The sequence below is a fragment of the Cucumis melo genome, chromosome 10 (assembly GCF_025177605.1).
Source record: "Cucumis melo cultivar AY chromosome 10, USDA_Cmelo_AY_1.0, whole genome shotgun sequence".
NCBI classification, from domain to species: domain Eukaryota; kingdom Viridiplantae; phylum Streptophyta; class Magnoliopsida; order Cucurbitales; family Cucurbitaceae; genus Cucumis; species Cucumis melo.
The window spans coordinates 1,620,609-1,647,213 of NC_066866.1; the positions used below are offsets into that span (position 1 = coordinate 1,620,609).

At 34.6% G+C, this 26,605-nt stretch overlaps 3 protein-coding genes across 5 annotated transcripts; all 3 read left to right on the forward strand.

Annotated features, from left to right (window-relative positions):
* Positions 1-1,706: 1,706 nt before the first annotated feature.
* Positions 1,707-4,646, forward strand: LOC103489299 (probable leucine-rich repeat receptor-like protein kinase At1g68400). The gene is made up of 2 exons (XM_008448399.3): positions 1,707-3,164; positions 3,680-4,646. Exons 1-2 carry the CDS (start codon positions 1,817-1,819, stop codon positions 4,348-4,350), a joined length of 2,019 nt encoding a protein of 672 aa, XP_008446621.2. The 5' UTR covers positions 1,707-1,816; the 3' UTR covers positions 4,351-4,646.
* An 898-nt stretch (positions 4,647-5,544) lies between these two features.
* LOC103489298 (zinc finger protein BRUTUS-like) lies at positions 5,545-13,430 on the forward strand. Of its 2 annotated transcripts, XM_051091072.1 has the most exons (16): positions 5,940-6,088; positions 6,264-6,617; positions 6,811-6,869; positions 7,040-7,234; positions 7,318-7,688; positions 7,939-8,164; positions 9,040-9,208; positions 9,319-10,530; positions 10,691-10,865; positions 10,949-11,170; positions 11,248-11,385; positions 12,099-12,333; positions 12,426-12,485; positions 12,746-12,817; positions 12,928-13,029; positions 13,166-13,430. In XM_051091072.1, the coding sequence occupies exons 3-16, from the start codon at positions 6,834-6,836 to the stop codon at positions 13,211-13,213; spliced, it is 3,261 nt and encodes a 1,086-aa protein (XP_050947029.1). In that variant the 5' UTR covers positions 5,940-6,088; positions 6,264-6,617; positions 6,811-6,833; the 3' UTR covers positions 13,214-13,430. The 2 variants fall into 2 exon arrangements, with proteins under 2 accessions (XP_008446618.2, XP_050947029.1); XM_008448396.3 differs by lacking the exon at positions 6,811-6,869 and having other exon boundaries at positions 5,545-6,088; positions 6,408-6,617.
* Positions 13,431-14,537: 1,107 nt separating this feature from the next.
* On the forward strand, positions 14,538-19,445 carry LOC103489297 (chaperone protein dnaJ 15). 2 transcript variants are annotated; one of them, XM_008448394.3, is made up of 12 exons: positions 14,558-15,127; positions 15,196-15,352; positions 15,852-15,975; positions 16,753-16,835; positions 16,914-17,025; positions 17,103-17,207; positions 17,362-17,412; positions 18,007-18,096; positions 18,220-18,328; positions 18,423-18,571; positions 18,649-18,702; positions 18,821-19,445. In XM_008448394.3, the coding sequence occupies exons 2-12, from the start codon at positions 15,222-15,224 to the stop codon at positions 19,040-19,042; spliced, it is 1,230 nt and encodes a 409-aa protein (XP_008446616.1). In that variant the 5' UTR covers positions 14,558-15,127; positions 15,196-15,221; the 3' UTR covers positions 19,043-19,445. The 2 variants fall into 2 exon arrangements, with proteins under 2 accessions (XP_008446615.1, XP_008446616.1); XM_008448393.3 differs by having other exon boundaries at positions 14,538-15,352.
* The last annotated feature ends 7,160 nt before the right edge of the window (positions 19,446-26,605 follow it).

Sequence of the window (26,605 nt, forward strand, 5' to 3'; positions counted from 1 at the left end):
CACAAATGTGAAAGACACGTCCCCAATTTCTCCAAGTACTTTGTGGAGAATATTAATGAAAGCAGTTGGAATAATTGAATGCAGCCTTTAAACACAAAGATTTAATAATTTGAGAAAAATAGAGGAAATAAAGAAGAATAAAATTAAAAGGTATAGAGAGAGAGAGAGAGAGAGAGGTGGAAATTAGCGGAATGGCATTTGGTAAAGGAAAAGGATTGTATTAAATAGACTCCATATAATAAACACGCGCCTCATAGACACGTGCAATGTACGTGTCATCAGGTGTTTCGTATGACTGTGGAGCGTGGTTCACACGCTCCTCATAAATGGCATTGTCAGTCTTGGTTTTTAATTAACTTCCCGACCACAAATAAAAGTCGTCATTAATTGTTTCCACGTGTCACCGTTCTCCGTCCTTTTCCTATCCGAGCTGTAATATTTCCACCAATCAATTTCGTCCTCTCTTGTTAGTTGTTATTTTAATATTCACTGTAATATATTATTACGTAAAATACTATATTTTCACTTTTGTATGAATCTAAATTATAGTTTAGTAGAATAATATGTTGATATGTATTTTAATTTTGATGATATTTGGCTACGGAATATTATTAATTTTGAGTGAATTGGTTCGTTGAATGTGGTATTTACGTGTTATTTTATTTTTCATTAGTCAATAGTTTTTTTTAAGATGTTGATAAGTCATTCAAATTTTTAAAAAATGTATACTAAATCACTATTTTTTTCAGAGATGTGTATAATACGTGTCATGTAGAATAACAAAACAAAGAGACACCTATTGCATACTATGAAAAAATACGATGACTCATGTGTGGATGTAATGTGGAAGCCTGATTGAGTCTAAGACCAATCATCTAATGACTTATTAGGCCAAGTCCATGGGTGACTATGCGAACCATGTCATGGAGACATGGAGAGATGATTGACTCATGAGTTGGCCATGCTAACTATCAATAGGTCAACTATTTGGAAGTTGATATAGCATAAAATAAGAAGTTGAGGAATGGTTAGTTAACACTTGAGATTTTTACCATCTCCCTCTATCTAATGGAGATGGACTAAGAAGCTCCATGTATGTAAAGAAAAATGACAAGCTTTAGAAGTTTGCAAAGCCTAACAATTCATGCATTCAAAGCATGTAGCAAACATCGTATCCATGTTCGTATTATCGTCTAAAAGAAATTTTATCATTCATGTGGTTTTTGCTTGATTTTAGTATTAACATTTTATATATTTTGAAAACTAAAAAGAACTTTAGGAGAATTTCCAAAATTTCGATCTTTACATCTAATAAATTATAAATTTTAGAAACATTCTTTTTGCTTTTCCATCAAATAGGGAATAATATTCAATATATATATTTAAAAAGTTTCGAGAATTTATTAAAAAAATATAAAATACAAATTTAGGCACAGAAATTTTTAAAACTAAAAATGATTGGCAAAATTATAAAAAAATTGTGCACCAATATCTCCAACTGTAATTTTTTGGGGAGGGGTGTTAGTGTGGCTTCGTAAAAATTTTATTTACCCAGTTAATAAAAGTACACGTTACAAGCTTTTTCAGTTCCTCACACTCCAAGGGTCCGGTCCGGCCCGGCTCACTCACCGGTAAAACAATACAAAAATTTACTGCATTCTTGCCCATTTACTTTCCATTAATTACTCTTCCGTTACTCTTCTTCTTCTTCTTCTTCTTCTTATTCCCTCCTTATTTTCTTCAACACTTCTAAAACCCTTTCTTTTCCCGACTCTCATTTTCCCTCTCTCTCTCTGAGTATTCTTGCAGAGCAACAATGGCGGCTTCCACTTGGCTGTCGCATTTTGCTCTTTCTGTATCTATCCTCTACTTTACATGTGTTTATGCCTCTTCGAACCTAGATTTAGACGCTTTAATGGCGTTCAAAGCAGCTTCTGATGAAGGGAATAAGCTAACCACATGGAACTCTACTTCTAACCCATGTGCTTGGGATGGTGTTTCGTGCCTCAGAGACAGGGTCTCGAGGTTGGTTCTTGAGAATCTTGATCTTACAGGCTCTATTGGACCTCTTACTGCTTTGACTCAGTTACGAGTTCTGAGTCTCAAGCGGAACCGTCTCTCTGGTCCCATTCCCGATCTCTCCAACTTCAAAGCTCTCAAACTTGTATTTCTTTCGTACAATGCATTTTCCGGTAACCTCCCGGGTTCTCTTCTGTCCCTCGTCCGGCTTTACCGTCTCGATCTCTCTCACAATAACCTGACCGGAGAGATACCGGCTTCTGTTAACCGTCTGACTCATCTTCTCACTCTCCGGCTGGAAGATAACGGGTTTTCTGGTCCCATTTTGGAACTGAACCTTCCGAATCTTCAGGACTTCAATATTTCGAAGAATCGTCTCTCCGGCGAAATCCCCAAATCGTTGTCGGCATTTCCTGAGTCTTCTTTCGGACAGAACATGGGTTTGTGTGGATCTCCTCTTCAGAGTTGCAAGAGCATTGTCAGTAACCCGACGGAACCCGGATCCGAAGGGGCAATTGCTTCACCCATTACACCGCCGCGGAACCTCACGGTTTCATCTTCTCCGACTTCCCTTCCCGACGTTACAGCCGAAACAAAGCCGGAAAATACCCACCACCATGGCGCGGGAAAGATAGGTTCTCTAGCTCTAATCGCTATAATTCTTGGCGACGTTGTGGTGTTAGCGTTGGTCTCGCTTCTTCTATACTGCTATTTCTGGAAAAACTCTGCTGATAAAGCCAGAGAAGGGAAGGGCTCGTCGAAGCTTCTTGAGAGCGAGAAGATTGTTTACTCTTCTAGTCCATATCCAGCTCAGACAGGAACTGAGAGAGGCCGAATGGTGTTCTTCGAGGGAGTCAAGAAGTTCGAGCTCGAAGATTTGCTTCGAGCCTCTGCGGAAATGCTTGGAAAAGGTGGGTTCGGAACTTCGTACAAGGCGATTTTGGACGACGGCAATGTGGTGGCGGTGAAACGGCTGAAAGATGCGCAGGTTGGAGGGAAACGAGAGTTCGAGCAGCACATGGAAGTACTGGGAAGGTTAAGACATGCAAATATCGTAAGCTTGAGAGCTTACTATTTTGCTAGAGAGGAGAAGTTATTGGTATATGATTACATGCCCAATGGCAGCTTGTTCTGGCTTCTTCATGGTACTCTAATTTTTTATCAAAACCATCATTATTTTGTCTTTTATTCTTCTGGGTTTTTTTTTCTCCATTTTTCCATTTAGTTTTTATTTAACCATGTTGTTCGTAGTCTAAGAACAGAGTTTTTCCTCCATTGTTGAATATCTGAAGTTGGTCAAACGGACATGGATTTTATTTTTTAGGGTTAATAATTTTGAGCGGTGTCAATTCCCAGACAAGGGAGCAACATTTATGGCCGTATCGAAAGAGTTGGATTAGTAGCAGCTTATCTGCAAATTTGGAGTGGGGATTTTTAGATTTCTACTGTTCACTAATGGCGGAACAGAGTGCCATGCCCTACCAAATAAATAATTCTGTCTTTACTTTATCTGCTCCTCCCTTTATTTAAATTGTTTGATTTCGTTTGTTTTCCATGAAAATGACCCAAAAGTAGAAGATGGAGATAGCCCCATGGACTGTTTGTAGTGGCCCGCCCATTTGTCCGTTGAATGGTAATGGTTTTTTTGACTGTTTGATAGGAAACAGAGGCCCTGGACGAACGCCGTTGGATTGGACAACGAGGTTGAGGATCGCCGCTGGAGCAGCTAGAGGATTGGCTTTTATTCACAATTCCTGCAAGTCCCTCAAGCTCGCACATGGCAATGTTAAATCCACCAACGTTCTTTTGGACCAATCCGGAAATGCTCGAGTCTCTGATTTCGGATTGTCCCTTTTCACTCCCCCTTCCACTCCCAGAACCAACGGCTACCGTGCTCCGGAATGCGGTGATGACCGAAAGCTGACACAGAAATCCGACGTGTACTCATTTGGGGTTCTTCTCCTTGAGTTGCTGACAGGAAAGTGCCCCTCTGTCGTGGAGAACGGCGGGCCAGGAGGCGGTGGATACGGCAGCGTGTTGGATTTGCCACGGTGGGTTCAGTCAGTGGTGCGAGAGGAATGGACAGCGGAGGTTTTTGATTTGGAGCTGATGAGATACAAAGACATCGAAGAGGAAATGGTGGGGCTTCTGCAGATTGCCTTGGCTTGCACATCGGCTTCGCCAGATCAACGGCCAAAGATGAGCCACGTGGTGAAGATGATCGACGAGCTCCGTGGGGTAGAGGTGTCGCCGTTCCATGACGGGTCTGACTCAGTGACGGAATCGCCGTCGGTGTCGGAGGGAACATGCGGCGGAGGAGGCAGTCAGTAAAAACCTTGAGAATTGTTCCTAAATTATTTATTAGGGTTAACAAAGAGTGTGTACTGTACATTTTTATGGCCTTTTTGTTTCAATTTTTAGGTGTTTCAGAATTAGAAATGTGTTTTGTTATATTTTAGGATCCATTAAAATGTTTGAAAATCAGATTTTCTCATATCATAAGTTTAGATGTTGGTGTAGATTATAGTTAGGAAATAATGGTTTAGTTTAGGTTACTTAAAAGTTTTTATTGATATATTTCTTCGGACAAGAAACTATTTTTATATTATCGTACATAATTATTTTAACTTAATTCAAGATTAGCTTAGAATCAATGTACCAATAAATAACTTATGTTATACTTCAATAATTTCTTATTTTAAAAAATATCAGATTGTGTTATCTTAATTCATAACCACTAATTAATTTATAGTAATCTGCCATACAATATTCGTCATGTTTCTAGGCAAATTAGATGCACGTCTAAGTGGAGAAAATGTGTAGTTTACTCATTGTTAATCCTCAATTTTAGATTATAAATGTAAAATAAATAAATGGGACAGCAAAGAAAATGGCATGTGTTGTTTTTTTTTTTTTTTTTTTTGCCTTCTTCTAATACTAAATTTCTTTATTTATTGAATTCATTAAATATATATGAAATCTTTGAGCTATGTGAAATAATAATTTAATAAAAGCTTCTAAAAACATAGCCTTTCAACTTTATATATAATTTGCTCAAACTTAACTATTTAATCAATAACAATTTAAGAGTGTTTATATGTATATAATTTATTTTTCACCCCACGCTCCCTTCTCCATTCTCCGCTTAAACGGGAAATCTCCACCCCGTTCGGCGCCATCACTTTGAACATCGTCCCAAGATGGGAAAATGAATATTATTGTTAAAGTGGGGAATTATAATGGTTACCAACATCACGAATCTCGAAAAGGCCGCACACAAGCATGAAACGTGCTGACTGCATGCTGAGGCCTTTCATCTTCTTTGCTTTTTCTGCGTGCCCAACGCAACGCCATGGTTGCTCGCACCGTTGCCCATTGGTTTCCACCACCGCCGTCGCCGCCGCCGCACGCACCACTTACCAAACACAATCCACTGCGATAAACCTTTTCTTTTTTTTTTTTTCTTTAATCGGCCTTTAGTTTTCCTAATCATAAACGGGTCGATTCATTACCGGCGGAAGTTTGGTTAGGCGGCTAAGGACTTTTTCTGTTTCGTGGATGCTTACGTGGACGTATCGGCAACCCAAGTTCGTGCTTCACACGTGTATATGTGTTACACGTCCTTCCCCAAATAAGATTTTTTTTGGTAAGTGGTTGACACGTAAGCCGCCACCACCACTACGAGCCTCCGCTTTTCTTCCTCACCAAAACAAAACAAACCACTGCAATATTCCATGGCACAATTGAATTTTATAGCTTTTTGGAGCTGCACAAACGCCATATAATTAATGTTAACCACGCTTACGCCCATTCATAATACCAACGGTGGTGGTGCCTTCTCCCGTGAACTTCCTCAATGGAATCATCTTCCACAATCCTCCCCTTGGAATCTCCTATACTCATCTTTCTCTTCTTCCACAAGGCTATACGTGCTGAGCTTGATCACTTTCATACCGACGCTGTCCAGTTCGCCACTAACCACCAAACTACTGGGGATATTTCTCCCTTGTTGCACCGCTACCACTTCCTTCGAGCTGTTTATAAGCACCACTGTAAAGCTGAGGACGAGGTTATCTATTTTTTTTTTCTTTTCCTTTCTGTTTTCCTCCTTTTTAGTAAATCAATGCATGTTTCACTGCCTGCCAGCCCTGATGAGAAAAGGGCTTCTCAGTTTTTAGGTGAAACCAATTCTGATCACGATGATCAGCCAACTTCATAAATTTATAGAGTTTTTGGTGTAACAGGTGAAAAATGAGGGATTAAAACTATGCATAATTTTGCGGTTTCCAAGTATAAGAGCTAGAATTTCGATTTATATGCAATCTTTCGGTATGAAATACTTTGGGGGGTGGGACGTGGGGAAACCTCAAATGCATTTGAAATTGTAGGTCATCTTCCCGGCTCTAGATCTGCGAGTGAAAAATGTGGCAACTACTTATTTCCTTGAACATGAAGGTGAAAGTGTTCTGTTTTGCCAATTGTTCGAGCTTCTGAATTCAAATGGGTTGGAGGAAGGAAGCTATAAGAGGGAGCTGTCATCTCGTGTTAAAGCTCTTCAGATATCAATATGCCAGCATATGTTCAAGGAAGAGGAACAGGTAATTCTTTTGACCTGACTATGATAGCTCAAACTCATCTTAATTCTAGGTATTTTGATTATTGGATGATATGTTAGTCTTTATCTATTTGCTGGAAGGTTAAAAGAACAAGAATTTTGGAAGGAGGGGCTAAAACGTCTTCGGCCATTCTCCCTTCCAAATGTTTCTGAATAATCAAGTGTTTAATATTTAGGTTAGTGAGAATCTTCCTGCCTAATGATACGATTATATGGTGAAAGCCAAATAGAAGAGGTAAGTAGTACTACGATCCAATATAAATAATTTTAGTATATAAGAAGGTAAAAATCTCGATAGCAGGGAATGGTTAACGTCATATTTAGTATCTGTGTACAGACGACTATTAAATCGGTATTCAATCGAGTACCCCAGCTGAAAAGATGAGCTTCTTTGCAAATTTGCAGGTGTTCCCGTTACTTACTAAGAAGTTTTCTTTTGAAGAACAGGCAGCATTAGTATGGAAATTTCTTTGTAGTATACCTATTAATATGCTGGAAGTCTTTCTTCCGTGGATTTCTTCCTCTATATCTCCAGATGAGCATCAGATTATGTGCAAATGTCTAAGTAAAATTATCCCTGAGCAAAAGCTTCTTCAGAAGGTCAGAGCCTTGTTTAGTTTAATATCATTTCAGAGAAATTTTTCGAGGAAATGAGAGCTAATTTTAATTTATTTGAAGTGAAGATAATATTTTCATGGATGGAGGGTGCAAAAACAGCTGATGCTGATCAAAGTTTGTATGACGACAATTTAGAGTTTCAATGTCTAGGCTCTCAGGTCCATGATCTTATATGCATGCCAGAGAAGGGGAGTGACACTTCTGAATCATCTAGAATTGGTAAAAGGAAATACGTGGAGCAAAGTAATTTTACTTATTCTACTGTTTCAGATGCTTGCCCCATCAATGAAATATTATATTGGCATAATGCTATAAGAAAAGAACTAAATTGCATCGCTGAGGCAGCTAGGAACCTACCTTTGTCTTCTGATTTTTCTGAGTTATCTGCACTTAAGGAGAGGCTGCAGTTTATCACAGAAGTCTGCATCTTCCACTGGTACTAAATTCGAGCTCTGTGTTTTCTACTTTATTAAATCTTACCTTGTATAACGATGTACTTATTATGAAAAGTCATCTTCATGGAATTATCTTTACAGTAAACAATTTCTTTAGTTAACTTCCCTCCATTTTTACAGACCGCTTGTTACATGAGTTTTGCACTCTTGAAGATTGACTGATTATTTAAATGCAGATAAAGTCAAATGTTACTGCTAATGAAGTGATCATCATCTTTCTTTCTGGTGCAGCATTGCTGAGGATAAAGTTATATTCCCTGCTGTAGATGCTGAACTATCTTTTGCTGATCAGCATGCAGAAGAAGAGATTCAATTTGATAAGCTTAGGCATTTGATTGAATGTATCCAAGCTGATAAAGTTAAGTGTGCTTCTGCTGAAATTCATAAAAAGTTAAGTTCTCATGCCGATCAAATTATCAAGACCATCCAGAAGCACTTCCATGATGAGGAAATGCATGTGAGTGGCAGTTTCTTATAACTAGATCGCTGCCTTCCTTTTATTGCTGGTATATTTATCTAATGTTCGATTTTTGTGTTTTTATTCTGTCGATGTTTCCTTTTGGGAGCGACATTAGTTAGGGGATTTGTCTCCGTTTGATAGATCTCATTTTAACTTTATTTATGTTGAAAGAAAGGTTCGTTTGAAAATTTTTAGTTTTTCTAGTAAGTTCAAGCTCAAGCTCATTTTTATGAGCTCTTGGCTTGGGTCTTTACAAGCTAAGAAGGTTCCTAAGAGGGTCCAAGTTCTTACTTATGTGCTCCTAAGAAAACACCATCTAGATCATGGCAAGGATTTATTTTTTACGTCAGATGTGTTGCCAATGAGGACTTGATAACTGAATGCTAACCATATTATTATCCTATCACTTTATCGATTGCATATGGATAAAGCTTTGGAAGACTTTCAAGAAAGCTAGGTTATGCCTCATGATAACAATCATTTTGTTATCGAAGACTGGAGTTCTCAAGAAAATAGACAAGGGAAATAAACATACACGCTTCTTGAACAAAGACATGATGTGCTGACAATTTGATTGATAGGTTACATAGCTTGCTAGAATCTTTGTTGGTCATTTTAACTGAGAGTTCCAGAATTTTCCCTTTCTTTTCCCATCATTATGCTGGCCTAGGCGTATGAGCATGCTCATATTGCTTTTATCTGTTTTGAGACTTTCGTCCTCATCATTCTACGTACTTATTTATCTTAATGTTGTAAAAGATTCGCCGACTGTTTCTTTTTCATTTTTTCTTTTTTTGGTATTTGCCAGCATTTATTGCTTGAAAACGTTGATGAAGGACAAAGCCTTTAACAAAATAAAATTTGACATCCAGGTTCTTCCACTTGCTTGTAAGCATTTTGGACACCAAAGGCAGCGAGAACTTCTGTATCACAGCTTATGCATAATGCCCCTGAAATGGATAGAACGAGTCTTACCTTGGTTGGTAGAAACTCTTACTGAAAAAGAAGCAAGATCTTTTCTTCAGAATATGCAAATGGCAGGTTCAGTTTTAACTTATATGTGATATATTTACTGTCTTTAGGTTAAATTCGTGTAATCAATCTATCCACTAATATATGAGCGTCTTAATTACTAGCATTTTATTTTGCAGCTCCAGTGTCGGATCATGCACTTGTTACACTATTTTATGGTTGGGCATGCAAAGGCCGACCCAGGAGCATTTGTTTATCTGTAAGTGCTATTGACCGTTGTCCTGAACTGATATTGACTGGGGATGAAGAATCATGCTCCTCCTTTTGTTCTGCCAGTGAAAAACTTCCATGCAATCTGGCAACTGAGTGTGCCAGGTCATCCAAGGGTGGGAAGGCAGTATGCCATGGCAACTCAAATGGCCGTCTTCCCTTGAAAAACCCAAGCAAAAAACTTCAAATCACTCGTGTAAAACAATCTGCTTGTGTCCCTCGGTTAGGAGTGGATCATGACAATAATTTAGGAATGAGATCTATGGCAGCAACAAAATCACTGCATTCTTTGTGTTTTGGTCTCTATGCTCCTCCTCTCAACTCCAGTCTTTTTAGTCTGGAAACGAATCCAATCTCTCTTGGCAGTGGTTATAACCCACAGCCTATTGATAACATATTTACATTTCATAAAGCAATAAGGAAAGACTTGGAGTATTTGGATAATGAATCTGTGAATCTCGGTGATTGCAATGATACTTTCTTTAGGCAATTTTGCGGTAGGTTTTATCTATTATGGGGCCTATATAAAGCTCATAGTAATGCAGAGGATGATATAGTATTTCCTGCATTAGAATCAAAAGAAGCTCTTCATAATGTGAGTCACTCTTATACATTAGACCACAAACAGGAGGAAGAGCTCTTTGAAGGTATTTCTAGTGCACTTTCTAAGCTGGCAGACCTTCGCAGAGACTTGAAAGGTAATAAAAAGTGTAATAACTCAAGTTGCATGAAGTTTCATACCTCTGATAGTTGTGATACTGTGAGAATGAATATTGAGCTGGCAACAAAGCTCCAGGGCATGTGCAGATCTATTCGAGTTACACTTGACCAACATATTTTCCGTGAGGAATCAGAATTGTTGCCGTTGTTCCATACATATTTTTCTCTGGATGAACAGGATAAAATTGTTGGTAGAATAATTGGTACTACAGGTGCTGAGGTCCTTCAATCAATGTTGCCTTGGGTAACTTCTGCACTTACTCAGGAGGAGCAAAATAAGATGATGGATACATTGAAGCAGGCTACCAGAAATACAATGTTTAGTGACTGGCTAAATGAATGGTGGGAAGAACCTGCTACATCTCCACATCACGAGGAATCTGTCATTCATTTATCTGGAGGTTTGTGTTGAGCAGATGTCAGTCTCTCTCTCTACCTCTATATTAGTCAAATGCTAATTTTAAAATAAATTATGTTTGGCTTACTGGAAATTCAATTATTGCCTTATAAATAGACAATAAAAACTAGAACTATATTTACTTTTTCGATTTCACTTTTCAGGTTCTGATTCTCATGGCGTCTGTGACCAAAAAAATGAATCGATTTTCAAGCCAGGGTGGAAAGAGATTTTTAGGATGAATGAAAATGAACTCGAATCAGAAATAAGAAAGGTTGTCCAGGATTCAACCATTGACCCCAGGAGAAAAGATTATCTTATCCAGAACTTGATGACCAGGTTGTTATTCTTTAGTAACTTTATCTGAACATGTAGAGTAATATGTGATTCACTATTCTGATAGCTTAACGGGGGTGTGTTAGTCGTTGGATAGCTTCACAGCAAATGCTACCCCAAGCCACTACAGGTGAAAACACAAATGCAAGAGATCTGATTGCAAATGCCCCATCATTTCGCGATTCCAAGGAACAGACTTTTGGCTGTGAGCATTATAAAAGAAATTGCAAACTGCTTGCAACTTGTTGTGGCAAGTTGTTTACTTGTAGTTTCTGTCATGATAAAGTCAGTGATCATTCAATGGATAGGTAATTATTTCTGCATATTATCTGCTTGGTTGTTTGTGTATTCCAAGATTCAGTTAAAATCTTTTATTTGTTTCCAGGAAGGCTTCAACTGAAATGATGTGTATGCAATGCCTCAAAGTTCAGCCTATTGGATCTGTTTGCACAACACCATCCTGCGGTGGTCTCTCTATGGGGAAATACTACTGTGGCATTTGCAAAGTTTTTGACGATGAAAGGTACACATCTAACCATCCACATTCTCACTGCCATGGTTCTCATTGAGTGACGAGATAATCATTCTTGTGCATTATGGGGTTTAAAGGGAAAATTAAGGAATTCTTGATAACTTATTATATTGAATTATGGGTTCTGGATTTTGTAGAAGATACTTTGCAATTTGCTTATATTGCAATATCAATACCATGGGTATAAATTTTTATTCAAAACTCTGTTTAGCATGTCTTTTTCAAGCATCTCCTACCATTAAGATAGTCGGGAAACAGACAAAGATTTAATGTCAGACATAAGATTATTAATTCTTTATTTCTTTGTGCCTGAATAAGTGCTACATTTTCTTGTTATTCTTTTCTCCTGTTCCTTGCTTGTAGGCTTTTAAAAACTGCAAGGCATATAATTAGCTCCAATAATTTTGGCTGGTCTTCTGTAACATTATTTAGGATATATTTGGAATATCAATTGGATATTAGTAAGGGCATAAGGGTAGTTAGGTCGAGGCTATCAGGTTATTGAGATTGCAGATCTCTCTCTCTCTCTCTCTCTCTCTCTCTCTCTCTCTCACACACACACACACACACACACCACACACACACACACACACACACACACACACACACACACACACACACACACACAGTATATGAGATTGAAAAATCAAGATGTTTTACTTGTTGAAGTTTGTTTTTTGATATTTCCTTATTTGTTATTTCAGGGAAGTTTATCATTGTCCTTTTTGCAATCTATGTCGTCTTGGGAAGGGACTTGGTACTGATTTTTTCCATTGTATGACATGCAACTGTTGTTTGGCAATGAAGTTGGTTGATCACAAATGCCAAGAGAGGGGCCTAGAGACAAATTGCCCTATCTGCTGTGATTTTTTGTTCACGTCTAGTGAAAGTGTTCGAGCTCTCCCTTGTGGCCATTTCATGCATTCGGCTTGTTTCCAGGTCCTTTTTTCGGCATCTTTTTAGCAAAATGTTAACTTGAACAAACTATTTCAGTAGATAGTTTTATATTTTTTCTTTCTTGCATCATGCAGGCTTACACTTGTAGCCACTTCATATGTCCAATATGTAGCAAGTCCTTGGGAGATATGACGGTATGAAAATTTCTATCTCCAACAACCGCATGATACGTTCATCATTTTCTAAAGTGATCCTAATAAGCCGAGTCTGTCTAAAAATTAAATCTACGTGTAAAGTTTAAAGTGTTTGCATGCCTAAATGTTTCCACATTAGTCAAGCTGGTTTGAAATTGATTATCTCTCTACATGATCTTTAGCTTATATGAAATCAGTGAGCATTGATAAGAGTCACAAGCATCTCTGAAAGCACTTATCATGCATGTTATACTATACAGGTATACTTTGGCATGCTTGACGCGTTACTAGCATTGGAAGTACTTCCTGAGGAATACAGGGAACGCTGTCAGGTAAACATCACTTTTCTTGCTTACCCTTTCTAAAGTGATTATTTCACATGTTTACCCGTTAAAGCTGCCATCCTCTCTAAAATTCTAATTACTGACCGACTATTTCTCAGGATATATTGTGCAACGATTGCTCCATGAAGGGGAAAGCGCGGTTCCATTGGCTCCACCATAAATGTGGAAGTTGTGGATCTTACAATACCAAGGTGATTAAGGTTAGCTCAAGTTCCTGCTCAACAATGACTTAATAAGCTTCAGTGCCTCTTGCTGTTTACTTGCTTCTTTAACCGCACCCTCAAAATTGGCATGGCAATGATACAAGGACGATATTTTCTATGTTTTTCATTATAGAAAAATTCAAGTACCAAGATGGAAAGAGATGAGTGTAAATTCAAATGACCAATGTGTTAAGGGAATTCAAGATGTTGCTGATTGTTGATAGTCTAACAAAGTCAGTTACTATTGAAATCCCATTTTTTGTTCTATCTTTGTTCCATTGATGATTAGGTAAAAACATTAGTTGCTTCCTTGGGAATAGCTAAGACTGTCTCTAATGATGAATATTTTGTCATCCATTCTACACAATAATTTGGTTTTATGGCTGCTTTTGTACCAAGTTTGGCTTTTTTATTTTTATTATTATAATTATTATTTCTTTACAAAGTTTTGCAGAAAGAGAAACCTTCAGTAGCTTTCCCTTTTGTGAAATAGAAAAACTTACGAGAAGTTCCCTTTTTGAAAAAGTAAAGCTTCTTACTTTGCTTTACATTTAAAGATATTTTTATAGTTTCACTTCTCAATTCATTGAACTTTGGATGAAGTTGCATACAAAATTAATGCTATTTAAATAATATTAATCACTAAATATGTAAACAATTAGTATTTATTGATATATACCATATTATACTATGGTATTTATTGCAATTTACTAAAAGAAATTTTGTATTGATTGAAGTCTACCAATTAATTTCATGAAGAAAAAAAAAAAAAAAATCAATGCAGCTCTTGTGATATTTTGATTGCAATGTCCCCACAAATCACTACCATTTAAAGTATTTCAAAAATTTGCAATGTTATGTTACTTCAATAGGCTAAGGAAATAAATGTTACAATTATGTCTATGAAAATAAAATAAAATGAACAAAGTAGTTAAAATATGTTTGTTTTACTTTGGATCTTTAGACTAGTTGTTGGTATGCATTTAATATTAGTATTAAAAAGTTTTTATATGTATTTTCTTCCTCATTTAACCAAACCAAGATAAATTATTTAACATGGTTGATTCAATAATTATATATAAAAAGAAGTACGCATGATTCGATATGTATTTCGTTGTTCTTACGAATGATAAAAGAAAGGAAGAAAACTTTTATTTTTAATTTTTGAAAAAATAATTATTGATTCCTTTATAAAAGCATTAAAAAACGAGTGATAAATGTTTTTATGGATGGTTTATTTGCAAGTCTTCTTTTTCTTAGAATAGAAAGTGAATGCAGTTTAGTTTTTGAAAACGAAAATTAATGTTTTAAAAAAAGCAAAGCAAAAAATTAAAACCACTTTGTAGATTTTAAAACTTACGGTGTTTCTTTTAACAAAGGTGAAAGAGGATAAAAAAACTAGAAAAGATATCAATTGAATCGTGGACGAAACGAGAGGGAAGGGTATGTTGATTTCATATCTAATAATTCTATATAGAAAGAAAGTTTAGAATGACAGCCATATTGTGATGTTGTAGGAACAATAATATTTGGTTGAGTTGGGAGGTTGGTGAATTAAACTCGATATGATGATGATGATGATGGATAATAATACAATATAATGCTCGGAAATTCAAACGGAAAGGATGGAAAAAGCAAATTGGGAGGGAAATAAAAAGAATATAAAGGAAGAAAGATACGACAATCGAAAGCGAAGGAAAAGGCTAACTCTGAAGACTGACAAACGGTGGACCGTTTCAAAAAAGAAAAACTAAAAACTAAAAATTTACAAAATTTGTGAGCTGAAATTTGAAAATTTTTCCCTGTTTTCATTTCTTTTGGAAGAAGGGTCGACGATAAAGTTGAAGCCAATCCATCGACGAAGCAGAGAGAATACAGAGTTGAAGAACGAGGGCCCAAGATTCGAAGACCTCTTCATTTTCACAATTCTTGTTTTGTTTCAACTCCCATTTTTCTTTTCAGTTTTTAATCACCCCATTTTTTTCGGTTAATACGATCTTTCTTCTCTGTTTATCTTTCCTTTTGTTGATTTTATCCCGAGGAAGAGAGATCCAGTCAGCTTCTCGAATCGTGCGATTTTTTTCTTGAGTTTTGGGTATGTATGTGGATTTCGTATGATTTTGGAGGTGGGTTTTCTTTTGATTCATTCGTAGTATTTGTTAGTTGGGAATTGAGAGTGAGGAAGTGAGATGGGGACGAGTTCAAAGACGGAAGGACCTTCAACTCCGGCTCTTCGACGAGACCCATATGAGGTATTGTCTGTGTCCAGAGATTCTACAGATCAGGAAATTAAGACTGCTTATAGGAAACTCGCGCTCAAGTAAGTTTTGTAAATAAATTCACGTTTTTTGGAAACATTTTCGGTTCTTTTAAAAATGTGGAATATGGGATATGAAGCTTCTATTCAGGATTGATTGCGCTGATCACTCCTTGTACAAAGCTAACCCAGGTCAAATGGCCAGGCTTCGATGGGAATTCGTATTCAGGATTATCAGAATTTCCGCCTTTTGTCATTGTAGTCGACTGATTTGCGTAGAATTATGTTTTGGGTCATTTACCGTTTCTGGTTCTCAATTTATTTTTTGCATCTAAGTGGTGAATCCAATGTTTGAAGGCCATTTTAGTCTGTTCTGGTTTAGTTAGTTGCTAGAGCTTGTGAGTTACGATGTTAGCGTGGGGCTGAAGAGGCCATAGAGGAATTTTCTGATGATTAACATCTTTGATCTATTCATATTTTACTAAACTAATAAACATCATCAAATGTTGCTTATTGATGATTTGTTGTTGATGTTCTGATTTTCAATTCACATGATGGGCAGGTATCATCCTGATAAAAATGTAGGGAATCCTGAGGCTTCAGAACTGTTCAAAGAGGTTGCTTATTCTTACAACATTTTGTCTGATCCTGAGAAGAGAAGGCAGTATGACAGTGCTGGCTTTGAGGTTGTTTTCTTCTTATTATTATTATCTTCCTATTCTATTCTTCTTAACGTGGACATTGATTTTCTATTTGTAACGGACAATTGTACATCCGAAGGTAGATTATGTTTTCTTCGTTGTGAAATCAACTTCTTTTGTATAAGTTTGCTTGCCTGTGCAACTACAGTCTGCAAAGAGACATGCACAACTACAAGTAGAGTATGATATGTGTAAAGTCACCCTATGGCATTTTAAATAAGCCAGCAGAGTAGAACTGTAAATGGAATGAAAACATTAATGGATTATCGTGCATAGTTGTTATTATTCACTATGATCTCAATTTACTACCACAAGTCTTTACTTTTCTCAATTATGGATAGATAAATGTAGAAGAAAATCTAAGGCCCCGTTGGTAACTATTTTATTTTTTAAAATTGCATATATACACTACTTCCACCTCTAAATTTTTTCCTTTGTCATCTAGCTTTTGACAACTTTATTTTTCTAAAAAAAAATTGGCTAACAATTCAACATTTTACTTAAGATAGATGCTAATCATCGTAAGAAATGGAAAGGAAATAGACTTAACTTTCAAAAACAAAAAACGAAAAAACGAAATGGTTACCAAATGGGGGGCTAAATGATTTTGGAATTATGTGATACTGAGTTAATTATGTTGATGTTTGTTTATTTATTTTACTTTTGTGCTGTTGATGCGTCAAAGCTTTAGTGGATGCAAATGAAACTCATCATCTTATAAAAAGGTTACATCCTAATGTACTTCTAAAGTAATCTTTCCAGGCTCTTGATGTGGATGGTATGGACATGGAAATTGACTTATCCAATTTGGGCACTGTTAATACCATGTTTGCAGCTTTATTTAGGTAAAATATATTGTTTTTTTGTATTTGTGGTTCCTCTAGTCTGCAATCTCTCTAATCTCTAAGTTCGTCTGTTTATAGCAAGTTGGGTGTCCCCATTAAGACTACAATATCAGCCAATGTTCTCGAAGAAGCTCTAAATGGAACTGTGACCATCAGACCTCTTCCTATTGGAACATCAGTCAGTGGAAAGGTGCTTATATAGTTCTTATAAAGACAAAGCCTGCCCTTTCTTTTAAACCCCTTTACTTATGCAATGCTCCACTGCAGGTAGATAAACAATGTGCTCACTTCTTTGGTGTAACAATCAACGATCAACAGGCTGCTGCAGGCATTGTTGTCAGAGTTACTTCCACTGCTCAAAGCAAACTTAAGGTCTATTAATATATCTATAGATCATTGTTGTATGCTTTTTTGGCTTGCTGCTATTTTCATCGAATTCTAACCCATGTTCTCTATTTTTGTGAATTCATTGTGGAGAATTGCTCTTTTTGGTGTAGTTCTAACAAGTGCTATCTTTAATTTTCAGCTGCTTTACTTTGAGCAAGATGCCAATGGTGGTTATGGTTTAGCCTTACAGGTATTGTGCATTAATATCTCTGATGCTCCCGTGTCTCAGTTGCATACGAATTTTTCTGAAAGATTAACGTCAAATGATGGGTAGTAATAAATTGAGGAATTAGTTAATACTAAATTGGATATCACGGGAAGTGGTTTGTTTATTATATTATGCTGTTCTTAGTTGCTTATCACATTTCAGCTTTCGTATATTCCCTACATACTCTATGAGTTACTGGGCTTCCTAAAAGTACCAAGAATATTTGGTAGGGTGAAATTGGTTTGGATTGGTTGGAGTGAAGGTGAGCATTGATGCTCCCACCTATTTGACTTTTGCTTAGTAAAGTTTATCTTTCCCCTGCTCTTTATAAATTAAAATGCCGTTTTAATTTCTTGGGGTGGCCGATAATTTTTTCTTGCTTCCTAGTTATAAGACGTTTCTACTTTTTGGACTAGTGCGGTAAGGTATTGTTTGTATAAATAGTATTGACTTTATCATTAAACCCCCGTTGGACATGCATCAGCTTTTAATTTTCAGCTATAATCACAATCCATTTATATACTTGTAGGATTGACTTGTCTCATTGCAAAAAATGTTGTGTATCTTCGTGAACAGGAGGATAGTGAGAAAAATGGCAAGGTTTCATCTGTCGGGATGTATTTTCTACATTTTCAAGTATACAGGATGGATTCAACTGTGAATGCAGTATGTTGATGCTAAATATCATTAGATTATCTATGCACTATAAATTGTTCTTTTCAAATTTATTTTATGGGGTTAAGAAGTTTGCTTTCTTGTGATGGTTGATTAATGTGCATGGTAGTACAGTTAGCAATGGCAAAGGACCCTGAGGCTGCTTTTTTCAAGAGATTGGAAGGCCTTCAGCCTTGTGAGGTTTCAGAACTAAAATCTGGAACACATATATTCGCTGTCTATGGTATAAGTTGTTGATGAATTGATATTTTCTTTGAACTTACTATCTAAATTAGTATTTTGACAATAATTTGTGGTCACCCTGTGTGATTGTTTAGGTGATAACTTCTTCAAGTCTGCAACCTACACAATTGAGGCAATTTGTGCAAAATCATACGAAGATACAACAGAGAAGCTCAAAGAAATTGAAGCTCAAATTTTAAGAAAGAGAAATGAGTTGCGTCAATTTGAAACTGAATATAGGAAGGTATTAACATTGTCTAGACATATGGAAATTATATTTTTCTGGTATGCTTGTCTGAAAGTAAACTTTCTACTTTGTAGGCACTGGCACGCTTTCAAGAAGTTACAAACCGATACACTCAGGAAAAACAATTTGTACGCACTCTTTTCACAATTTGATACTTGTCTTAGATGCCTTCTTGTTTTGAATAGGTGATGTAACTTTATTTCTTATTTACATATCGCTATGTTTATTGTAACTTCTCTGTTGCAGGTTGATGAACTTCTAAAAAAGAGAGATAGCATTCACTCTTCTTTCACGGTTTCCAGGCCAGCAAACCATATCGATATTGGCAGTGGGTTAAGTAACGGAAGAACTGATGATTCAAAAGTTTACACTACAGGAGAAGATGGAGGCTCAGATGGAAAGGACAAACCTACCAAGAAGAAATGGTTTAATCTTAATCTGAAAGGATCAGACAAAAAGCTCGGTTGAGATTACATGGGGTATTGCAAATATTGCTCCTCTTTGGGAAGTTTTGGTCTGCAAGCATTAAGCAACTGGGTGCCCGTGCCCATCAAGCTGCTTCGCTTCTTGTGAGTTGTCTGATAATTATGTTGTTTACTATATCTACAATATGGGTTTTCGAAGCAGATCTATAGTAGAAAAATTGTGTATTCATGGCATTCTGTTTATGAGTGTATTGAGTGACTTGCTCAGTTCTCAAAAATTTTCTAGCAGAGGTATATTTATTAGTTTCTTTAGTGGTCATAAATTCGTTTATTTGGGTTGTGGAGAAAACATGAGTGCATAATATACCATTTCACTGTTTTTGCAGATTTGTATAATTGTCATTTGGATATTACAATTTTCCATTTATTTGAATCCCATTATGGTATCCACTAGTTGTTGCTGCACTTTTCTTTGATTTTTTGTGTTGCTGCTGCTGCTGAGTTGATTAATTAGAGTGATTTGGAGCATCTTTTCAAGTACTTAAAAACACATTTTTTAAGCACTTTGAATTTCATTTCAAACAGGCCTAAAGTAGGAAATTTGGGTGTCATATCTTAGCAATTATAATACCAAAACAGGGCACTTTTGGTGGGCCTTATATTTTTAGGACTTGGTAGGGTACCCTAAACAGAATTCTCAGACAATGATGTAAGTTGAAGATGTGTTGATGAACAGGGACACACGTGGAACAATAGTAAGGGGAAAAAAGTTGTTCCAATAATTGGAGCTGGAAACTTGTCTCAATCTTAGCAGAATCTAAGAAGAGGTTTTATAGTTGTTGTGTTGTTGATTTGTTATCATTTCTCAAGTACTTGGATTTTTCTTTGGGACAAAACTTTCCTAGGAAATAAGGTATTATGAAGATCAGTTTGTTTATAAAATTAGATATACTTGAGGATATGTACTCACTGTTTAAAGGTCAACTGTCTCTCTCATGGAGGTAATCTTATTTCATTTTTTGAAGAAAGCACCCATCTTTCTCAATTTTATTATTGTTTTTATGAAGCTTTGACTATTACACACAGTTCTTGGAATGGTTGAGTTTCATTGGATGGAAGTTATTGGCTGAGTGCACATTTTTATCAAATATAATATATAGACACATTCAATGGCAATGTAACACTTGTATTATTTAAGGGGTTCTTGCTTTCTATATGGTATATTTCTATTGATGTGTTTTCTATTATATTTATATATTAATATCTTTTTAAAGGATTTTGGATTCTATTCAACCATATCTCTTAATGTGCTTCACAAATCATTTTAGAATAATAATGTTTGACTTCACTTCTCCTCAATATATAAATTGTTCATATGTGATGGAAATTTATATTTTTAGTACAATAAGGAGCAGTGATGTTGAAACTACTAATGTGTCGGTTCTTTTGAATTGCTTTTAGAGAAAATTATCAAATTAAATCTTTAGAGATTGATCCACATACAACAATTATTGGAATCTCATATAAGGGAATATGTGATATTGTGATATAAGAGATAGATTTTGTTTTTTTTTTTTAAAAAAAAAGGAGGCAGCACGTTACTTAGTTATGTGGTTGTGTTTGGCTTTTCAACGTGTCTTGCTATGAATAAAAGGGCATTCGATCGTTCTTGTCTTATTGATTGACTTAATCCCATTTCTCCATATATTACATTTCATGCATCTCTCCTGGTTATGATTTTAAAATTTCCCAAAAGCTTGTTTTATTCAATACGATCAAATGTATGTATCTTATTTAATTATAAATATCCTCCATACTACCTAGAATCTTATATGTAAAACACATCATTTAATTAATAATAATAATTAAAAAAAGTTTGTTTCTTCAACTTTTTTTTTTCTAGTAATCTGTGTGACAATGGCGCCATGTAAAGAAGTGTAGTTTTAAATTCTAATTAATTAGTGCACTTTAAATTAAGTAGTTTAGGTCTTAGAAAAATATTGTTAGTTGGTTTCAAATTAGATTAGTGTTAAGAATATAAAATTATAGAAAAGATTAAATAATGGTATTAGACATTACATATGGTTTAGAGGGTAAAGTCCACTCAAACTTTATAAAATAATTAGAAAAGAAAGAGTTGTCACTTGGCAGGCATGGGGGGGGGTTTAAATGAGTCACCCACATTGTTTGGATATTGGGTACTCTTTGCTTTTGAACATATCCACACACACACACACAAAAAAAATTGTCCTTTTTAGACCCTTCCAAAAGTAATAAACAAACTAAAGATGATTAGAAAGTTAATGGGGGGGGGGGGGTGTAATTTTGATTAGTATATATAAATATATACTTATAAAATAGGATTTGTTGGTTGTTTAATTTATATTGATTGATTGGATAAATTTCATTGATAAGCACAACATGGTGGGTCATACATGTGATTTGGGAAATCTTATATGATAATATTGGCATCTTAATCAACAACAAAGCAAAGAAAAAGAAAAGAAAAGTATGATGATTAAGCTTTTAAGAAAATTACAAGTGTTGTTTAGTGCATTAATTAGATGGGTGGAAACCCATTACATTCCAATTAATATATATATATATATAACAAGAGAGAGAAATATTTTCATAAATCCCATTTCTTAAAAGGACATTAGCACATGTTTATTTAAATCAATTTACAAGTTTGAGAATAATACATAATATATATATATATTTAAATTGAAAGAAAAAAAAGAAAAAAGAGAGACAAGCATGTATGATTTATTGGATAATGGCCTCACCACCCACTAAGGTTTGGGTGTTGTGTGTACTGAGAAAAAGAAGTGAGAGAGTGGGGACAAAACCCAAAAAAAAAAATGTTTGATACATATACATATAAGTATATATAGTCAGTCTTTTGTCTAAATAATGTGTTTGAGTTACTTACCAATATAATGCTTTAATTTTGTTTTAAGATATGTACCTAAAAACTTTGTCAATTGGATGCTTCCTCTCACATGGCCAAACCTGAATCAATGGAGAAATTTTAGTGCCCAACTTGGAGTCCTTTTTTTCTTTTTTCATACCCCTTATAACTTACCTTCATCTTTCACACTTTGCATTGTTTATAATATATATATATATGCATCTTTCTAACATCACATATTCCACCTCCAAATTAAACAATGGTCAACTGCTATGGATTCCACAAATAAAAAAAGATAAAGAAAAAAAAAAGTAAAAGTTGATATAGAGATTTATGAAGTTTACTAAACATTGTGTTGGTTATGTTTCGTGTTTCGTCATTCTAAACTTCGAATAACATATTCAAGATATTCTAACAAATTTTCACTTTGACTTAAATTTTCTCTCACATATGGTAGAAGTATCAAGTACATGCAACATAAATGCCGTCGAATAACTTATCTTTAAAAAATTTGCTCTTCCTTCGAGAGATTCCTAGAATGGATCGTTAGCAACTTAGAACATAATTTAGCAAATGTCCAACAATGTTTGAAACTTCATCATCTTAACCATCTGCTCACTTCTCGAGGTGTTATCATACAGTAACACTTATGTGCTTAGCAAGGCTCCATGTTTGGCCATTTGAAGCACTAGGAAGTAAAAGTTATATATATTTATAAATGCTACATATGTTCGTGTGAAACCACGTTGCAAAGGAGAAACTCTACTAATACTAAAATATTAAACAAAAAATTACAAATAAGTTTTTGTTTTTCTCACGATAAGCCTTCCCTTTCAAGAATACATAAAGTTTGATAGCTTATAAGTCATCTCAATTGATCCAAAAGCTTAGATCAATCGCGGATGAAGACAAATTTGACATACCATGATTGTTTTATAAAAAAGCTAAAGATGACAGAGAATCCGAAGGGGTATTGTTAGATTAAGAATACAGTAGAGGAAAAGAAAAAAGAAAACAAAGCATTGACATGGGAAGAAGTACCAAATGGGACATCCCATGGTATAAGATAATGTCAGAGGCAAAGTACATTTGCTTCTTTCTCCAGCTTCTCTATTTTTGAGCCAAAACAAAATGCTGTCTTAAAATATTGACAACTAGTTTTGAGTGTGGTCCAATCCCCTCTCCAAGCTTTCCAAATTTCACAAAACACAATCATTTCAAATTATACTCTTTTCATTACTCTCATGTACTCTTTCATACACCTTGGTTTGAAGTGGAAAAGAAAAGAAAATATCTATGGAGTTTGTGAGGTTATCATAATTTCCCATGTGGTTTGAAAAATATCCTACTGTATTACAAAAGTATACAAAAATATGTTAGGTGATACAGTGGTTTGACCCTTTCTTGTAGTACCTGCTAGAAGAAAATCTCCCACATATTGATAGAAAGAAACAGAAACATATGATAAGAAATCAAAACTAACATGAAACTAACCCTAATCGAAAAAAAAGAAAAACGCTCTCTCCAAATATTTGTATCGCTACAAAAGAAAACTAACTAGAGTTAGAATGGAGACCATTTCGATATAAGCTATTTTTACACAGCAGCATGAGCTTTTGATATGTAGGACAGCTGTAGTACAAATGTTATTGTTAAAACTTAACTGTATGACCTAAATCCCATGGAAGATTATATATATATATATATATAAGATAGTGAGGCATATTGGGACCCAGTTTGAGTGAAGGAGTGGGACAATGAAACCATCTTATCAACTACCTAATAGGAGAGATTTATATATATATATATATATAAAGAAATTGGTTTAAAGCAAGCACCTCCCATGATATCATGTGTATATAAAAGTGGTAAATAGGAGAGCTGATAGGTAAGCTAGGGATTATTAAACACCAAATTGAGTTCTCTCTCTCTCTCTCTCTCTATCTATCTATCTATTGTTTGATGGGAAAATTTGACACATAAATACATAGAATTGGAGACAAAAGTGGGTCATGTTTGAAGTTATGATCAAGACTTTGGAAGAGCTTTTGAACTAACAAATAAAATTCCAAATTCTCTCTCTCCTTCCAAACATCAATATATGGTAGTTAGTAAGATTTGGGGAGATCTGTCTCCTCTTAAAGTAAACAAAAGCAAATATAGCTTTAGAGATTAATAATAGGTTTTAACGTCAATCACGCAAACATCTTATATACAATAATTCATTCCAAAGAAAATAACCCTAAACCTGGTTTTTGTTACTTCTTCTATTTAAGTTTTCAAACTTAACCCTCCTTTTTATTTTATTTTATTCATTAAACTTTGTTTCTTTCTTCACTCTTTCATTGATCAAAAGATATCATACCCTAAAAAACCAAACACATTTTAATTAACCCACTAATCTCTCACTTTCTTTTCTTTTCTTTTCTTTAACCTTAATTTAATTATTATAAACCCTATGATTCCCACTCTCTATTTTTTGTAATTATATTCCACTTGGACTACACACAATCTTACTCCATTTTATTCACACCTATATCCTTATTCATATACCTATACATAAACCCAACTAATTAAAACAAAATCTTACATCTCTCTCTTCCAAACAAATTAAATATATATATTCTATTTGATCTATACGTATGCTTTAAATCTTCCTTGGATATTATTCATCATTACATTGTCCTTTTTTCATTTAATTTTCTATCTTTAAAATAATATCTATCTATCTATCTCTTTCTATCTACATATATATAATATATAATGATTGAATTTCTTTTCCTATAGATACGAAGTTTGTCTTTCAAACAAACCCATCAAACCCTTTGCTACCCCATGTTAAAGGAAGTATGTCCTTGCATATTGTCATGTTCAAAATAATCTTTCTAGTGGTTGTGAATTTATCTAATTTTGATGAGCAGACCAACTTGATGGGACCATTAGGTTTTTGTGCATCTTTCTATAAAAAAAAAATTTGAGTCTAAGTTGACTAGCTAAGATGTTGAGCCGAGGTTCAAAGCGACAACTCAAAACAATAATAAACTTTAAGCAAACTAATTAATGTGATAAGTCGAGTATCACAACATTACCTCTCTTGAAGCAAATGTCTCAATTTATGGGTTTGTTGATAGTGTCGCCAAACTCCAATTAAAATTATGTATAACTTTATCGTACTCTTGATCCAACACTATTTTGTTCTCGATACTGAACTTAAGCATCAAAATGTGTATTGGACAAAAAATCTACATCGATACAACTATATCATCGAAGAAAACATATAAGGTGTTATATGATATAAGTTGAAAAAACATTTACAATTCTTCTATCAATAAATCAAATTGTGAGATAATTTCATACTAGATGATCATGAAGTAATGTTCATCTGTTTAACCACGTAGATGTGCATTAATTGATGAGTTCTTATTAACATTAATTGATCATCAAATTATATGTATTCTCTAATCCATAGGTTATTCAATATGCATCGAGTTCCTCAACTGCCTTTTTCAGAGAAGGTTGGTGAAAGAACATTTATCTCATTATATAAACATTAATTTTATAATACAACATAGGATTTTTATTAAAAATAAAAATCAAATATAGTATTTATGGAAAATAAGATACAGTCAAAAATCATGATATAATAATAATTATATTAGTCTTACAAAACAAGTAATGTGAAAAGTTAGTGCAGTACAGAAATAATTAAAGAGAAATGATATATTAAAATTTTAGTAATGATACAATTAAAAATAATAATTAATAATACAAAGTACCAAAATGGAACATAAATATATATATACAAAGTACCAAAATGGAACATAAATATATATATATATACACACACACACATAAGAGGAAGCAATTAAACAACTGTTGGGTGTCTTTTTCAGTGATGGGTCATGGGTTAGGTTGACTAATCGGCTGCTTTAGTTAATTAGTCTCTATTAATGAATTAATTATAAAGTTTTGGACATGGAAACTGAGTATTGGATTATTAATTTTATTTTAAATAATCACTGCATAATAAAAAGTGGGGAAAAAAATAATCAAGGTGGCTCTCAGATGCCTACAGTGGGACAAATTATTTCATTTAATAAATCATTCAATTATACATTATATATATAGATAGATAGATAATTTTTAATTAATAGTATTATTGTTCACATGCATTCTTGGATCTTTTCCCTTATGCCCACACATATTTCTTATACATACATTACTAAAATAGGACGACATATTAAGATATGACATGACCATATGGCCCCAAAAAAGTTTTATCATTTTTTAATTTTACAAAATTTAAGGTTACTTTAATTAATCTCTTCACAGGAGATTTTGAATAATAATTAATCACTAATTATTTATGAGATGGGTTTTATAGATCTAGTCCTAATTTGAGATTATACTCTCATCTCAACTTGTTTAGACAATTAAAATTAGGGTCTCGATCTTCCAAGTTATGAAGCTAAAACTCCGGCTACAAATAATCTAATTAAGTTGTATTAACTTGATGGTTGGAGGATGTGTGTGGTTTAATTGACGCGATAACAATGCACTGTTTTTTCTTATTCTTCGTGGTATAGTACAAATTTATCTTTGGTCTTGTATGGTAATTTAACCTATTAAAAAAAGCAAACATAAAATTGAAGAGCGTGGTCCAAGAAACGTGCGTATAATTATATAGATATAGAA